Raw genomic sequence first — 17,722 nt, forward strand, 5'->3', positions numbered from 1 at the left:
TTGAAGAAAGTAGCCCTGTTACAAAAAAAGGTCCTGAGAGTAAAACACAGAAGCCTGGTTTTTTTCTTAGTGTTCGACTAGCTTTTCTTTTCCAAAGCCGAATAGAAGCTTTTCTCTGGAAGTGTTTCAATCTCCATATTCACATACTATTAATGGTGCGCAGTCAAGAGCAAGAGCACTAGAAATGCAAGTGGTCCCCAAACTGTAATGAAACAAACCATTGCAGAATGACGGTCTTTCTCTTTAGTCCCTTTAATCCTTCATCAAGCATTGCTTTCTCAGCACCGAATGCCACCTTTTCCCCGCACCCCCCCTTCTCCCCCCTCTCTTTTTTTTTTTTTTTTAATTTGCTTTTCAGCATGACAGGCAGTGGCAGTTTCATTAATTAATACTTCTCCAGCCCTCGAATCCACTGCTGTTTTTCAAATGTATCAAATAGTCATTGTGAGCATCAGGGAGGTTTTTGTTACAGTGCTTAACTTCTTCATGCTGTCCAAATCACATAAAGTTTAATTTTTCCAGTGTCTCAAACTTCTCTTGATTAATATAGATGCCTTGTGCTGCCACAGTGCTTGCCAACTCCGCTGTTTATTATAAAGGAAATAAGGAACCACGGGACTGATTAGTACGTCAATTTATATATATCTTGTGTAGCATCTTCATTTATTTTAAAATGATTAACAGCGCAGAGGCACCCCGCTCCTCGCAGAGCGCTGGTTTCAGTCTCGCGCAGCGGCTCCGGGCGAGGTGATGGCTGGCAGGGAGGCTGCTCTGCAGCTGCCGGGGCGCGGGGCGGCTGCGCGGGGGGACGCTGGCGCGGGGGCTCCTCCGCCGGGGCTCTAGGTTGCCTTCCGGAAAGGCAGCGCGTGGGCGACCTCCGCACCACCGTGGTCTCTCCCCTGCAAGAAGGATGACACAGGGAAAAGCTCATTCTCGCCTCTGCTCCCACGTGCGACCCTCCAGCAAGCCCTGCTGGCGTTCGTTACCCTTTATTAGCATCATGTACATTCATTTTGGCCCACCACATCGGAAGTTTTTTGGTTTTTTTTAAATCATCTCCAGCAAGACAAAGTGTGTCAGGCCCATATAAAGTCCCTGACAGACTAGAAGAAGGAGTAGTAGCATCTGATGGAGCAGTTCAGAGAAGGCTGAGAACAAGGAGGGGAAGAGGTGGCCTCCAAAAAGCAGAATTTTGAGCTAGCCAAAAAGGATTCATAAGCAGATCAGCGTTTTAAAAAGGCTGAAGTTTGAGGTCACAGAGGCAGCTAAAAGAAGAAAAACTGAATTCTTGCGCAGGTCTGTCAAATGCTAAGGCAGCTTTTTTCTCCCCCGTGTCATCTTCCTTTTATTTTTTTTTAGCCAATTTTCATGAATAATTACCATGTTGAAAAAAATAGCAGGGATATTCTAAAATCAAGTGAAATTAAAGATAACATCATGAATAAGTGGGAGCCTGCAGCTCCCAAGAAAAGCTTTAAAATGACATTTAGCACATCACTGTCGGAACAATGCAGTTTACAATCCTGATCCTAAAACAACATGGCAAGATTAATCTTACATAAATGCATTATCCTTAAGCTAAAGTCTTGATGAAGTGAAACAGACCATTTTAAATTAATGCAAGATAAAATACGGCACCCATGTAAAATCCAAGCAAGTTTCAAGCTGTGCCTATGGCAGCCCTCGAAATAGCTAAAGAAAGCCCAGCTCTGGTTGACATAATGTATTAAGTGCATCTCTTTTGTTAATAGATTTAGAAAATTCCTAATTAAACCTGGCCCGAGATTCATGACATTTACCAGTCAAAGTTTGGTTTAAGTCGGAAAGATTTGCAACAAAATTAAAGAAAAAAAAAGCTGCTGTACAGATGGCAGTATATTTGAAATGTAGGAAACAGTAACTGAATGAGAGATGTGATAAAACTTCCTTAGTTGGATGCTGAATTTCCTGCAGTAAACCAAGAAAGATGCTTTACATTTTTGCGCGGCTGCATCATGCCTGAGAGACAGAGCCACAATTCCAGGAGGAGGCATTCATCATTAAAACGTCTCATATGGAACCGGCTCTACGTACACGGGGGAGCGCGGCAGGGTTTCGCCGAGCTGGGGGAGGAGGGGGGGGAGGGAGGGAGCGGACAGGATGGCAGGCGCCTTGCCCCAGTTTCCCTGGGTAAGAACCGAAAAAGGGGGTGTAATTAGGGGTGCTTTTTTGGGATGGATAGCCTGCAGGGTGCTTGGGCGGCAGAGGCGTGCCCTGCGGGTCCAGGCACCACCCGCCCACGGACCTGTGGAAGGGGGAATCCATCCTCCTCCCACCGTGGCAGTGAGGCGCAGAGGGGCCAGGGGCGCTGGGTGGGTGGGTGGCTGGGCCCCTCTGATGCTCAGCTGTGCTCCCAGTTTCACTGGGAAACAGCACCTGAGCTTCACGCATGCCAAAACCCACCCAGTGGCTCACCCCCTTGTACTGGCACCTTGCCCGAGGGGGCGGTCAGGTTTTGAAACAGCTGATACATAAATTCTTCCTGAAGTGAAACGTTCACCATTTTAAAAAGTAGGCTTTCTTCGCTTTCAGCATTTTGAAGGGGAAAAACCAGCAGATCTTTTTTTAAGTGAAACCTATAGCTTCCATGCCAAAAGCTGCTTTCATACCAACTTCCAGGGCTTTTCACCAGTTAACAGGAAAAAATCAGTTTGTGTGCACGTTAATATATTGGAGACAATTATCGCATGACATTGAAACAAATTGCAATGATTGGTTTGGAGCACAGATACCGCTCCAGTTTGCTGGCAAGGAGAAAGTGTTGGGACAAGAACTACAGCTGCTAATCCTGTCTATAATGCTCATAAACTAACGGACATACAGTACGTGCATATTACTCAGATGCCGCTACAGCAGCCTCCATGATTCCTTGATTGTTTGCATTATAATCTCCATATGTATGAACGAGACAAATTAGGTTGCCATTTATTTGTTCATTATCTATTATTTTGATTAATGGAATTCTTGTTCTCAGAATAACTATTTAAAAATAACATTTGCAATAATGAGGACTGAACTATTAATCACGATCTTTAGCAGAAACTCTACAAGGAACTGGGGCAAGACATTTCATATGAACAAACGTCATAAATAAAACTTCTAACAGACAGTGCTAAAATTTCAAATGCAAAAAAAAAAAACCCACCAAACCCCAACCAAACACAGAAACCAACGGTTTAAATAACTTTTTAATCTGTGTTGTGGGTTTTTTTTTGCTCCTCCCCTTCTCTACAAAGTTGCTTTAGGACAAGCAGGGCCGTAGTCTTGCTGGACTATAAAAACATTAGAGGTAACAGATGCCCCCAGCCTTTCCCCCAAGCTCCTTTACAATATACACGCGCGCGTGTGTGTGTGTGTGTGTGTATGTATATATACATGTAGTGTTTTCTTTCCAATCTATCCCCAAAATTCTGACTATTCACATTTATGCCATCTCGAGTACCGAATGGTGCAAGAAATACTTTAAAATAGTTACAGTGGAGAAAATTAAGGCTTATGGACTCCCTAATGAAGGTGGTTTACCCCTGTCACACAGGACCTACTGCGCACCTCTCTTTTCAGTGAATGAGGCCCAAGAACTGTGGTGCGCACAGCTCTTCCAGAGGAAAGGACCATCAATGCCTTCTGGCATGGGGAAAGCTTCAGCCAGAGAGATCCATGATACCAACAGTTCATTTTTTTTCTGGGCTGGAAGCTTTTAATTGATTTTCTGTGAGTAAAAGGGTGTTTTTCTGGAGAGGGCAAAGGTTGGAGTTTTGGGGGTTTTGCTTGTTTTCACTCATACAAAAGGCAGAGCACTTGGTGTCTCTGGCTCCAGCCCTGCAAATATGCTTCACGTATATATACCCTCAATTAGACAGTAGTCTTCCCCGTTGCTAACCAGTAAATCACGCCTTTTGAACACCCATTATTTGTCCCTTAAAATTTTTAGAGCACACTGTTTGACACAGCACTGATAGAGGGTAAACTATATTCCTAAAGCGGGCCAAGTTTTTATATGTTTTAAAAATGCAGCAGTGGAAGTTAAATGCAAAGCATATGTATTAGAAATTGCTACAACTGCTGTCACCATTTTGCAAAAGCAGGCTAGAGACTGACTCCTGTGCCACTGAATGCACTTGGGAATTGGGCTTCTGGCTGCAGCGTTGCAGCATCAGGCAGTGTCTCTGAAATGACCCCAGGCTTTAGGGAGACCTTTGCTTTGAGAGCTGCAGCAGCTTAAGCCACTCAGGGGTCACAGGGACCCTTCCAAAGGGGAACCAGCTTTCGTCTTGCCATGTATAAGCAACTGGAGCGCGCTCCCCGAATTCATGCCTACCAAATCAGGTCTTTGGATGCTGCTTAGTGTATTCCAAATTAAGATAAATATTCATTGTGGATAAGCAAGCTTAATTATGGATATATTGGGATATTTAGCATTTATAAAAATATTCAGAATATTCAGTGTGTTTAATATGGCAGCATTTCAAGAGAATCTACATGACTTTGCACAGATTGTGTTGACCTGGGGTATGTAATGAGCATTTTTTGTCCTTTAGACAAAGAAGAGTAGGAAATATTCCAGAGTTCACGGGAAATTCATTTGATGTAAAAATGTCCTCCTTTTTTTTTTTTTTTTAAGCCACTCAGGTAGAAGTAAGAAACCACAGTAAATAATGTTACGAAGGAAATGAACATCGTATTTCCTACCTTTTGTTTATATTTCATTGGTGCTGATAACAAAGCATGAAACACAGCCCAGTGCTAATATTATCAAAACTGGGTGTGTACGTTCTTCTTTACACACCCCTACAGGTGGCCTACTTTTCAGTGATGCTCAACACCTGCATCTCGGGTTGGTGGTTCATTAAACTAAAGTAGGTTTCTTATTTAGACACCTAAATATAGATTCAGCTGGCTCATTTTTTAAAAAGCTTGGCTGTAAGACCCTATTTTTAACTCGCAGAATTAAAATTATTCTGTGAGAAAACTGCTATATAATGTAGCACTGTTGTAAGCTACTACGCTGGGGGACTTTAAAAGCCCTACCTAACATTCTTTCATAAAGGAAATCTTTAGAGATGATCTTCTGGTTGACTACTGAAGGGAATGGAGGAACTGTGAAATACTAATGTTAATATTTTTGCTCTTTAGCAGACTACTCAGGGGAAGATATTTTACCTGTAAGGAGGAAACATTATGTAAAGTGAATCACTTCCACTTAACATAAAAAAAACCCCTTTCATTCTCAAGCTACCGTACGTAGTAACTATTGTTTCTTGCTGGGAGCATGTGCACAGCACTTCTGTAACTTGAACTGACTTTACACGGTAAACTCTCATGAATAGATCTGTCCCCAATTAAGAAATGAAATGAAGACACAGAGTGACAATGTTTAAAGTGGGAAATCGTAATGTTACCAGAATGCTGCAGGCATCGTTCTCGGTATGAGCTCGTTTCTGTGCTTCTAAAGGCCCCTACAGCTGCAGGTAGAAATGAGCGTATTCCCTCCCTAACGCCCAGGGACTGTGCAGGTGGAGTCTTCTGGGGGAACGCAAAGCTTGCTCGCGATGAGAACAAGCAAAGCAGCAGACAACTGAATAATCCTAACCGACAAGAGACGCTGACAAACTGAGACAAAGGCTGATGCCGAGGAGCAAACAAGACAAAAGAAAGGGAACTATCTCCTGGAGAAGTGATCACACCGCAGCTTCTGTGGAAGAAATACTGACTTTCAAGCGACGAAGCGATTCATGAAGCTAACCCCTACTCAGTATTCTGCTGTATTGAGAGATGCTGTAATTTAATCAAATACTTTGAAGACAGATTGACACGGACTGAGACTGCAAGAGCAAACTACATTTGCCCTGGAAGAAGTTAGTCAATAAATTCTGGCATGGCAGTAGTTTACAAAGACAAGATTATGAGTAAATTTATGGTGCAGTAATATAACCCGAATAACAAAAAGAGGCCAGATGTGGACTGAGCTTTTTGGATAGATACGACCATTTCAGAATTTTTTTGGAAATGTATTTCCAACTTTGACCTTACATTGTCTTTTAGAGGAAAAAAGCCCAGATGCCTTCAGGATCTGATCTCAACTACACAGGATAAAACCATAAGCATGAAAAGATTACAGAGCATTTTAAAGATGCTTAGGTTTACTAAATCTACATTACTAAACCAATGAGAACCAAAGACTAGTTGAGCTAGTTTGCAGAGCTGCAGTGTTTCACTCTGTCGCATACTTCTACTGAGAGGTATCTCCTTGCACTATTTTATTAGATAAGCACCATAAGGAGAGCACTTCAACCTAGTTCTCCCACTGTAGCATAACTTTGCTGCTACTGTCCCACAAAAGCAAAGCAAACGCTGCCCACAACAACAACAACTGAGTGCTATGCCATCTTGAAAACTTTATGAGGAGAGTTGTTGGCCATTCCTATGGCCTGACAGCAACTAAGATACTCCTGTGGCAGCGGCTGGGTTCCCCATGTAGCCTTTGGATCAGAAAGATGCAAGTGCAACAGAGAAGGTGCCAAGAGTCTCCATGAAGGGTGCAACATATGAACTATGCAATGTGGTGGTGCCTGGTGAGGATATTTACTGAGCAAATAGAAACCAAGTCCTAAACTTCACGAAGGCAGGACTAGCATGGAGATGCATCCTCTAAGCATGGCCAAAACTATCTGCGATCGTTTAGGAAGAGACAGGAGGACAGGAAAAGTGCTGTAGTCAAAATTAAACTAAAAACGTGGATGAAAGAAAAAGTAAGTGATGCTGGAGGCAGTTTCACAATGAAAGAAAACTGCCCATAAGAAGGTGTACCCTGAAACCCACCTGCCAAGCTGGAAGATGGAGTGGGAAGGTCCAGGTTATGACACTGGTCTCCAAAGACAGAAGATACACAAAACAAATTCAGTTTAATGGTTTTCTATGTAACAGCTTTGTCATGTATAATTCAGAGCTCTGAGAAGTGTTAGACAGGAAACTGTATACTAGAAACAGGAAAGCACACGGCCACACAGAGTCTACAGAAACTGGAGGATGAGAGCCTTTCAAAGGCCAGATACTGGATATCGGGGTACGAATACTCTTCAGAAAAATACAGACTAAGCGTTAATTGTATTGTTGAAGCAGAAAACGTGTTAATTGTAAAAGCAAATTATTTCTAGGAATTCTTTATGTACTATCTCACTATTACATATCACTGGGCATTACAGAGTTACCTATCCCACCCACTCCCCAGTAAGCTGACAACATGTTTATTTAAACACTAACTACCTGCTCTACAATTAACTGACTCTCTATATAACAGACTTTGATAAAACACTTAAAAAATTTAAGAGCTAAAAATCAAGCAACACCGTTATTATTTATACATGTTATAAAACAGCGTTTCAGTGATGAGTATCACTGTGCAACTTTTTCCCAGCTACCACATTAAAAACCAAACATCCAATTAATTGTAAAACATACTTGTTTTGAGGCATCTGCGGAGGTGGTGTGAACTTCAGTACCTCGGAGTCCATTAGACTCAAATACCACTGTGGGAACAAGGGGGCTTGTTAACAGATGAACATTCAAGCTTCGTTAGTGTGTGTACATTATTTGAGACCATTACAGATTAACCACGTTCAAAAAAAGACACCAGCTACTAGCCTGTGGCCGGAAAATACCAATTTACCGTAACACTTACTGTAAGAGAGTGTGCTAATGGCAGCCTAGGGCCACTGCCCTTTTTAATTCATTCTTCGGCGCTGAAGAAAGCAATCACTGACAACATTAATTATCAATGTATGTGTAAAGGGACCCTTTTCTTGCATTACTTACCATTTGGCCTCTGTCATTTTGCATCAGACCGGCTTATGTATGCATCATTCACACTTTTCAGGAGGAACCCGCTAGTCTCACTGTCTCATGCAATGCTCAGGAGGTCTCTCGACACTGGTGGCTTTAGCCTCCTACAGCCTCAACCACAGACGGTGCCAGGTTAAAAATGGCTGGGGGGGGTTTCCCATTTTAGGGCTGACCAGTCTGCGGAAAAATCTCGTTTCCCACAAAAATGTTCCTGTCAACAGCAACGATGAGGCAAAACAAAGCCTTATGTTGTGCTGAAAGGGGTACTTTGATTTCAATTTGTGCTGGTGGCAACAGAATTCATTAGCATATTCATTTCTGAGTACCCTACTCTCTAATTAAAAGAAAAGATTTGCAAACAGACTTATCTTAAATGCATTGCAATTTTATGGAGTTAGGGCAGGGATCAGAGGTAAGCAATATCCGGAGAACAAGAGCAACAGTCGTAAAAATAAAAAACCTGTTTATTAGATTTAGGTACTGGAATTACTTAGGTTAACATGGTATGTGAAACGTAATTCTTGGCATTTTGTTAGCTGGATCCAAAACCAGGCAAGCAGGAAAGGGAGAAAGCAAGAGCAAGTGTGAAAAGGTACCTGCATGGGACCTCTGATGAGTCCTGAGGTGACTGGGTTGGGTAAAGCATTTTCCACATTCTCTGCAGACGCAGTCTCCTTGGCGTGTTTGTGTCCTGAGCATCCCTGTAGTCAGGAGGGAGGGAGGGAGGGAAGGAAGGTGGGGGGGAGAGGAGAGAGGAAAGTTGAGAAGAAAACATTATGCCAGAAGAAAACATCATTAGTATGTCTAATGTGTCATTATGTGAGGCTACCTTCAGGCCCTGGATGACAACTGTCAGCCTTCATCTAGGCACTGGCTGACAGGCCAGGCACACACAGGACTGCAAGAATGCATAAATTACATTGAATTAAAAAATGCTCCCCATGATGTGCCCGCACCAGGACTGGCATGTCAGGTGTGCGCTTTTCAGAGCAGCTGGATCCACTTCTCAGCCATCACCCAGCTTTGTCAAGCAGTACATCAGGCAAATCAAAGTGACTCCAGCGTGGCGGAGACAAGTCACATGGATAATAGGAAGTGAGCAGGACCAGAGCCCGACTGTCCCCCCCGGGCAGCAATACCTCAGAGACAAATGCAGAGCGAGCGGAGCCATCACAGACTGATCAAACCTTTCGCCCCTGCCTACCTGCCTGCCGGTGCTGCTTTGACCCCGGACCTCTGAGGCACAGACGAAAGACATCTGTGAATGAAAGTGTCATTCCGGACATTTTGAGCTGGTAGCAGCGCAGCAGCCTTCCCCCAGCCCTGGGTAAACATGTTTTCTAGGCCATTAGCATTTGTGGAAAACCGCTCAAACCTCTCCTTTTTCTCCAAAGGTCAGTTTACAGTATCTGACTTAAAGGGCTGGTCTTTGTCTTTTTGCTGCTGATCAAAAAAGACACGTTTGACTTTTATTGGGCTTTTTTATTATTAAAAAAAAACAAAAACGTTTGAACATCATCTTTTCTCTTTTGGTAAAATGCCCTCCTCGGAAGGAAAGAGTTGATGTTTCCATTTGCCACTGGAATACTTCAGCTGTTGAAGAAATTCTCAGGGGGTTGTCAGTGGAAAGGAAGTTTCAGCTGTTCTTTCATTTTTTTCCCCCGTTACAGCATTTAAAAAGAGCAAAATTGTGAACAAAAGAGTGGCAACCACCCTCCCTCCTCCCAGTTGAAAAAGCAACTGCAGGATGCCAGAGGGCTCATCCGAAATACAGATGCTGTACGTGAAAATGAATGGAAAAGAAGACAGGCTGCCATTTACTCTGCTGGTATGGCACCAAGTGTCCTGCGATGGTTTTTACCACAACATATATTGAAAAGAAATGCTTTTCACAAACTGGAAAAAAAAAACCCAAACCATTCACAAATTGTTTTCTTTTTTTATAATAGCACCTCCTGCAGATGGCAGCACAGTCTGTATAATGTAGCTGAACACACTTGCTCCCAACAATTCAGTTCCCGGCAGTCAAATGAGATCATAATTTAGGGGCAAATACAGATCACGTATACACACACACACACAAAAAAAAACCCCAAACCCCCCCAAAAAATCACATAAATTTCAATGAGAGCTTCACCGTACTATAATGAGATGGATTTGCCTTGTAAGGCAGTCAAGATTAAAGCAGATTTTCTTGTCTGTTACTAGCATTTTCCCCTCACTGGCCAGAACTACAGCTGCATGCTTGAAAGCAAAGCTGAGCGAAGCGTGTTGAGGGACCAGATGTGGCCTTTGCCAAACCGCTGTGCCGGCCACCAGACAGGCAGGGACAGGCAGGGCAGGGCTCTGCTACTGGCTCCCATGGAGCCTGGGAGACCTGGGTTCCTGCCACCTCTGGAAAGACATTTAATCTCTCTATACCCCAAGTCTCCCTCTGTGAAAGGTGAATACGCTTGTCTCAGCAGCCATTATGGGCCCGATCCGACAGCCTTCATGGAAACACTACTCCCACTTGAGTCATGCATGAAGCAGGTTGAGGATGCTACGGTAAGGCAACGTGCAACCCTGTGCAAATGCCAAAGGTGAGCAGGTTAGGACTTTCATCTAACCCCTCCCTGGCACTCACTTTATCATAGTTATTTAAAAAACAGGTGGAAAAAATGGATTGCTTCCAGGTATATTTGCCATTGTTGCATTTCCTAAGGAGTACCATAAGGCTTTTATAGTTCAGAGCTTTGAGCTAGGGGCATCATTGCTGCAAGGCAATACCCCTATGAGTCATCACGCAGGTTATCCTTTACGTGAACAAAAGAAGGTGGATGACTACAGGTGTTACCAAATTAAGGTAAAGGAACGTGACTACCTGAACGGGAGCTTCTGCGAAACCAATGCTCAAAGCTGGTCTCAAAGGAGCCCCATGCATCTGCTGCCATAACCCATCCTTTCCTAATATGGCAATTCATGTAAATATCATGAATAAAATAAACAACCACTATTAAATATAACAGTAAGATTCTCTCTACAAGTGTTTGGGAAGATTGGGCAGTGTGAAACAAACCTAGCCTAAGCACAGCAAGCTTTGTGTTTGCAGCTATATCACAACAGTAGGTACACAACTCTCTTTTCCAAGGACACACTGGAACAGACACAAATGTAAAAGAAAGGATCCCAGAAATAAATCCAGTCACTCTAAGGGATGTTGAACACTGCCATATCACACACTAAAATATTCTACTACGATCCAAGATGAGGTAGTACACCAAACACCCAAGTAAAGCCTATCAGAAACATTCAATTGGGAAAAAAACCATGTGACAAACAGTATACCTAAGGGGGATTTTTGGTTGTTGGTTATGTCACGATTGCCATATTAAGAATTAATTGTACGATGCATACTGACTCAGAGGGCTCAGTCTAGGGCTGTGTGTTATTTCAGACAAGGTTCATTTACCCTCCTCTATTCGCAGTTGGTAGAATCTTGTTCCTTTTGCCTGCAGCAGCTTTTTTTATTTTAGTGCTATGAAAAACAGCCATCATACCAATTGGTTTGGAGAACCATCAACAACCTGGAAGTTGTATATAAAATAAAGACAAGCTACATAAAAAACAAAGTTTCAAATTCTGAAAACTTGATTGCTGTAAAACACTTGGAATGAAAGAAGAGATTTCAAAGCAGAGATGGGCACTAAATAACTCCCAGTTAAAGTGTCTCTGGAAATCACTGCCCAGCAAAAACATTTTGGCAGTAAAATCCCTCTTTTAAAAAGCAGGTAAATAGAGACATCCTTGGAAACCCTGCCCCTACTTTACTTTGCCCCAACGGTCCTTATGGTTTTTCAGGTGCCCGCATTCACTAAGTCAGCTTCTAGCTCCTGGCTTTTACTGTTTCTCTCCATCCCTCTGGGAGCTCACTGGATCAGTAAGATTTTTCTGAGCAGGTTGACACAATGTAGTATTAAATAACATTAAGGAGGGCACCCAGGTGAAGGTACCCCAAGTTGATGGTGGAACAATTAACTGGTATTTAGAGGAGGAAGCGGGCAGGGAGAAACTTCAGGCAACGTTCCTAGGCACTGGAATGGCAAAAGCAAAGTTGGCTGGACAAAAACAGGAACACTGACCCGGCAGTTTTAGAAACCGAGCATGTCCTCCTCTGCTTCCTTAACAAAAACCAGGAGCCTGATGTTAGTTGCAACAATCACGTGGGCTCTAACCACCTGCAAAATAATCTACTCAATAGTAATAAATAACAGTCAGCTCCTACGCAGTATAACTTTTTAAATGATTGAGCAAAACTGACAATGGAGTGGCTAGAAGGTGCACCTCATGGACTATTTCAGATAGATTTTGTCTTCTCCAAAAGGTCTTCCACCAAGACCTGACCAAATACTATGGCCCCTTCCTTGCCTCACAGCTGCCAGAGTGGTCAACTAGCACACACTTTCTGGGCACTAGACCATAGCTGTCCTTAGACTACCAGCTTCCAAATGTCCTGGGTTTTGTCTCACTTGCAAAATGGGGTCACAAGCTCCATTTCACACATGCTTTTGACAAAACAGAGAGCATTATGTCAGGTGAGGACACTAGAACACCGGTCTGGAATGTGTGTTCTTTCCATGTGGAGTTCAGTTCTTGCACAACTTCTACTAAGAGAAGAAGCGTGTAAAAAAATGGGATGGTTTACAAATGGTGAGAGCTGGGACTGTGGCTCCCATTCTCCCCCCATTCTCCCCTCTCCCACAAACACCTACCTCGAGTAATAAATCAGTGTGATTTTCAGTTTCCACTGAGGCAAACTAATTCTGGCAGATAGTCAGAAGTGTATGGTTTCAAATGCAAATACAAAGGTTTCTCCCCCCCGCCCCGCTTCTTTTTACGTGGCAGTTGACTGGCAAGAGACAGAAGCAGAGCTCTGATACTTTTTTAGTCCCTGAACTTTTAAACCGGCTATTTGCACAACTGCCTTTCCTGCTTATGTGAATTAGCAAGCACATATTCAGCCCTACCTCTTTTTAATTATAAACATACAAACAGATCAAAAGAATCATTTGAAAAATACCACTGCAGTCTTTGATATGGACAAGGAAGATCTTAAGACTTTTGTCAAGAAAGACAAAGGACACTGACAAGTAATTATCTCTCTCTGTTGTTAGAAGACTTGTTTGCAGACAAAATTGAACAAAACCTCCAAAATAACATCACAGATAAGCCCAGAGGATGTTTATTTTGCCCGAAGCAAAAAAGATTATGATGTGTGCCAGCACCAGCATATCAGGGGGATCTTCGTGTGACAGCACATCTGTGTAACTTTAGCCTGCTTGAAGCGAGGGGACAAAGGAACAGTAATACTCCAGGTGGAACCAGATACATTTAACCTGCGACAGAAATGTCACACAGTGCACGAGGGGGGATGCTGCAATGTTAGAGATCGGTAAACAAACCTATTCAAGCCTATCCAGAAATGATAAAAACAATGAACTTGTAATCCCAACCGTTAAAGGGAGAGAAGGAAGAAACTGTGAAACAGCGTGTCGTAGCTCCGAACGAAGCAGGAACAAGCAAGCCCCGTCCTCAGCTACGGAAGGGCTTGTGAAAACCTTACCTGCGTGATCCAGGACAGGGCTGTTGGCACCGCAGGTTTGGTACAACGAAGCAAGGTCCTTTGGAATGTATGTTTTAAAGATATTTAAAATGTCCAAACGTTTCTCATGCCCGTCTGATCCCGGATCCTGTTTGCTGGAGTGTAAAGCTGGAGAAACTCCCGCGGTGCTAGGCTGGGGCTGCAGCAGTGGACTCACTCGTGCTACCGCTGTGCAGTTTGCCAATGTCCTCATCTCATTCCCAGCCTTCACGTGAGACTCCCTCTGAGGCACCAATGGCTCTTCGTGTTTAGCGTACTGCTCGCTTTTACACAGAGGATGATACTGCGGCGGTGGGTTGAATTTGGCCTTCATGGAGTCGGATGCACAGTGCTTACCTGGAGGGGCAAAACTAGTACTTCCTTGGGGAACCACGTACCTTTCCACTTGCTTGCTGTTGGTGGGCTGTGTGCTAGGCCTGGATATGACCGTCTGAGTAGGCGTTACGCTTCTGCTATAGGCTCCCATTTGCATAAGTTTGGAATTGGCTTCATATTTACTTTTTTGTTGTGCTGCTAAGCTGTATTGCTCCTGGGAATGGTTTAACTTGGGCTGTCTGTACCCATCCAGAGCTGATAAGCGTGGACCACAGTGGCCGAAGGCGTGACCGTCCTTTGACTGATGCGTACTCCCGGACTTTGCAGTCATCCCAACAGAAAGAGAGCTGCTTTTGGACCCTGGCAATGCACCTGGCACTTGAGTGCGCGTAAATCTGGCAACAGGCAAAGGCTGGCATTCCTTACCACCAAGAACTGGAGGGGGGCCAGTACGCCCACTCCTTGCCAGAAAGACCAGGTTGTTTTTAATACTCTTGAATCCGTTCTGTTGAACCCAAGGGGGGACCATTGAGTTACAGCTGATTTTGTGCAAAATTCTTTTGTGCATCCACAGGACTTCAGGGTAGTAGGTCTTGTGACTGCAGAAAGGACACGGGTAGACAATTAAAGTAGCCTGCAAGGATGTATTCAGATTTTTATTGCATGAATTATCCCTCGTTGATTTTTCACTCAAATCGAGTGGAGCTACCTCTTGAGCTTCAGCACCTTTTTCTATCAGAGGATGCTCCCTGTTTAGGCCTAGCAAATTTTCTCTAGTGCGACTAGCCTGCACTTCAAGTGATGTTTTCAAGTCCATGACCATGGTTGAAGACGTCTGGCCCACACCTGAAGCAAAGCTAGCAATGCGACTGGAGCAAGGAAGCCCTTGGCTGTGGTGAAATGCTGGCATCTTTATGTCTGCAGAACTTTTTAGATCTTGGTATTTTGAAAAGGGCTCCTTGATGACACTCTCCAGTGCCGACACCAGGGCAGGAATCTCTGGTTTAGATTCCCTGGCCTCATTTTCTCTGGTGGTGCGGCTTCCCAGCTTTGGGAGTTCATCCAACTGAGATGTTACCATTGGGCTTTCCTCTTCAGAGAAGTTGCAGTGGTATGGCTTTTCATCTGAATGGGAGAAACAAAAAAACATCATTGTCATTTTATGCAGAAAGGAGGCCAAAAGACAGAGCAAAATTCAAGATTAGAGTAAGATAGCAGGAGAAAAGCAAACTTTGGTATTAGTATCGTAATGACATGCTACAGACTAAATGTACTGTATAAGCAAGAAAATCTTGAAATAAGACACAACAGTTCAATTTACTTTTAAAGATGACTGCGAAGTCTGGATAAACTCTCTAATGCTGTATGTTCGTGACATTTTGAAGAAAGAACAATTCAATAATGTACCCATCTTAACATTCTGGGACTGTAAGAAAAATAAACAAATATGCAACCATTTAATGCTTTAACAAAAGCAAAGATAATGGAGCCAGATAAGACTGACCTAGTTAAAGGTCTGTCAGCATTTCCATTACAAGCCCCTATTTTCAAAGGGTTTATAACTCAGCAATAAAAATTGGCTCCACACGGAAACCAAGCATATAAGCAGGTACAGCATACAGAATAAATTGCTCACTTAAGAGGGACTTTTGCAGTGGCCAAGTATAAAAGATGAGTTATGGAGGATGTAAATTTTGAATTTTCCATCCGTTAGTTTAAAGCAGATACTTTTTTTTTTTTTAAACATACTTTTACATTCGAGTCAAACTTTAGGAAAATTTTATGACTGCTTGATCCACTGAGAGATAAGGAATTCAGCATTTTCAGCCATTTAGATTACAGAATTCAAACCAGATTTTCGATTCTTCCCATTTTCTTCTTCGCTTCTCAGCTCTCTAGAGTAAATTTATCTACCTAACACGTCCTGGAAAGGGAACATACTGGGCAGTAATTAAAGCCATTTAGGGGGAAAGAGAAGAGTAGGATTTGTTTTGCTGGGAGCATGGCTACCTCTGCCCGCTCTCCTGATGCTGATCTCTCAGAGCCGCTGATGAAGCCGTTGAATCCCTCCAAATCAGTTCACAAATCAATTCCACAGAGATTTTCATCACAGCAGTAATGCTTACTGCACTGAATCCATTTAACATGTAACTGAATTGAATCATCTGACAAACTTTCAGTTTCAATTAACATGCAGTTAATGAGCCACTGCCAGGCAAGTGTAAGGAGACCATGCTCCATCTAAAATGTCACCAGTCCAAAGTGATCACCGCATCCATAGGAGGGGTGAGAATGGAAAAGGAGTGAACTGCTCTAGAGCTGCATATCCTCTCGCATTAACTCATAAAAGCCAGCACTTCAGAAAATCAAGCGCTGTTCATTAGTGCAGCACAACGCCACGGGCATTATTCTGCACGACGCAATGGAAGAAGCATGTCTTCGGCTGGAGTTTCACTGCAAATAAAGTCTACTTAGCCTCGCCTTCAATTCAAGCAAAAAGTTCTTAAGCTTTTGTTTAATTTGAGGTAATTAGGTTAAAAATAACCCATAGATTTGCAGCCTTGCAGGACTGAGTGCTCACTCTGCTAAGATCATTTTCCTTTCAAACACTCTAAGCGGGTAAATTCAGGGGGGGGAAACCCCACAACCTAGAAACTTGTCTTTCCTGTGTTGCAGGGGGCAAAGCTTTGGAAAAGCACATGCCCAGCACTACTAGCCAAATTTACAGTTTGAAACAAAGACACTGCATGCAGCGGTGAAATCTGACACTGCACATCTGTGTTATTTTCAAAGCACATCTGTCAAAGCCCAAAACATTCGTGCTCTTAAATAAGATTTTAAGGCTTCTCTTTACGATCACAAGGAGCGGCTCCTTTGATCATCATAGTAAATAATAAAGGAAAGCAAAAACAAATCATTCGGTCGTAGCAGTACTCAGCAGAGACTGAACCGACCTACTGGCTACACTGAGCAGAGCAGGCAGAGGAGGGAGGTGGGGGACCACCGCCAGCCCCGCTCTCAGGGCCTGCAGAGCCGGGAGGCTCCAGCCACTCCTTGGCCCACCTGTGCAGCCGTGATGAAGGGGCGCATTGGCAGATGCCCGCGAGTCCCAGGTTGCTCTGCGTACCTCAGACACTCCTTGATGCTTTCTGACTTGGTCAAAATCTACGTACCGCGCTGTTTCGGCAAAAAGGACAAAGTCGAACAGACTGTGAGGTGGCATGGGTTAGGTCTGGGCTTGGTCTTTAGGTCTGGACTGTTCAGTTTAGGTCTGGACTTGGGGAGGGGGGGAGGAGGAGATAGCAGAGAGACAGACCACAGTCCCGTGTGCCCCAATAGCCGTGCGTATAAAGCCTGGGACTGCAAACCTAGAGGTGACTACAGTCCTTTTAGCCCTACTGCCTTAGTGTAGCCATCAAAGAAAAAGGGGTTTTCCAGGTGGAAAATGTAGCACAGAGTAGGAAAACGATGAAGGCATTTCTGGGGTGTATCTAGGCCCGCAGTTGCCACAATGCTGAAGGCATATGCTGTCAGTACAATGTATGAAAATTTGTAAGGTTATTACAAAACATGGCTTCTAATGTATCTTCATAGCGTCTTGCTAGATTCAATTCTTCTGATATCTCACAAGAACAGTACTGAACATACTAGGAATAATTTTAAAAGCTTAGATCAGGAGCCTCAATAGCAATATTTATGTTAACTGCTCAAGCTGCACTTCTAGCAAAAAAAAAAACCCCAAAACCCCAAAAAACCCTACAGCCCTACCCTCAAAAGTGAAGGTTTGGACAGACATGCTTTTCACCTGCAGGCCAACTCACACTTCTTCACCAGCACAAAGCACAGCCTAAGCTTTTCCCTAGCCCCATCCTGCTCTCCAGCAGGGAC

The 17,722-nt window shown here is 43.5% G+C and overlaps 1 protein-coding gene across 1 annotated transcript in view; it reads right to left on the bottom strand.

Annotated features, from left to right (window-relative positions):
• Positions 1 to 817: 817 nt before the first annotated feature.
• The window catches only part of ZNF516 (zinc finger protein 516), a 59,586-nt gene continuing 42,681 nt past the window's right edge, over positions 818 to 17,722 (bottom strand). Inside the window, exons 2-5 of the mRNA XM_009324908.1 lie at positions 13,481 to 14,959; positions 8,475 to 8,579; positions 7,498 to 7,565; positions 818 to 899 (exon numbers count right to left, since the gene is read on the bottom strand). Coding sequence (XP_009323183.1) covers positions 840 to 899; positions 7,498 to 7,565; positions 8,475 to 8,579; positions 13,481 to 14,959 — 1,712 coding nt within the window. The 3' untranslated portion in view covers positions 818 to 839. The remainder of the gene's footprint in view (positions 900 to 7,497; positions 7,566 to 8,474; positions 8,580 to 13,480; positions 14,960 to 17,722) is intronic.

The sequence above is a fragment of the Pygoscelis adeliae genome, unplaced genomic scaffold (genome assembly GCF_000699105.1).
Source record: "Pygoscelis adeliae isolate BGI_AS28 unplaced genomic scaffold, ASM69910v1 Scaffold135, whole genome shotgun sequence".
NCBI lineage: Eukaryota > Metazoa > Chordata > Aves > Sphenisciformes > Spheniscidae > Pygoscelis > Pygoscelis adeliae.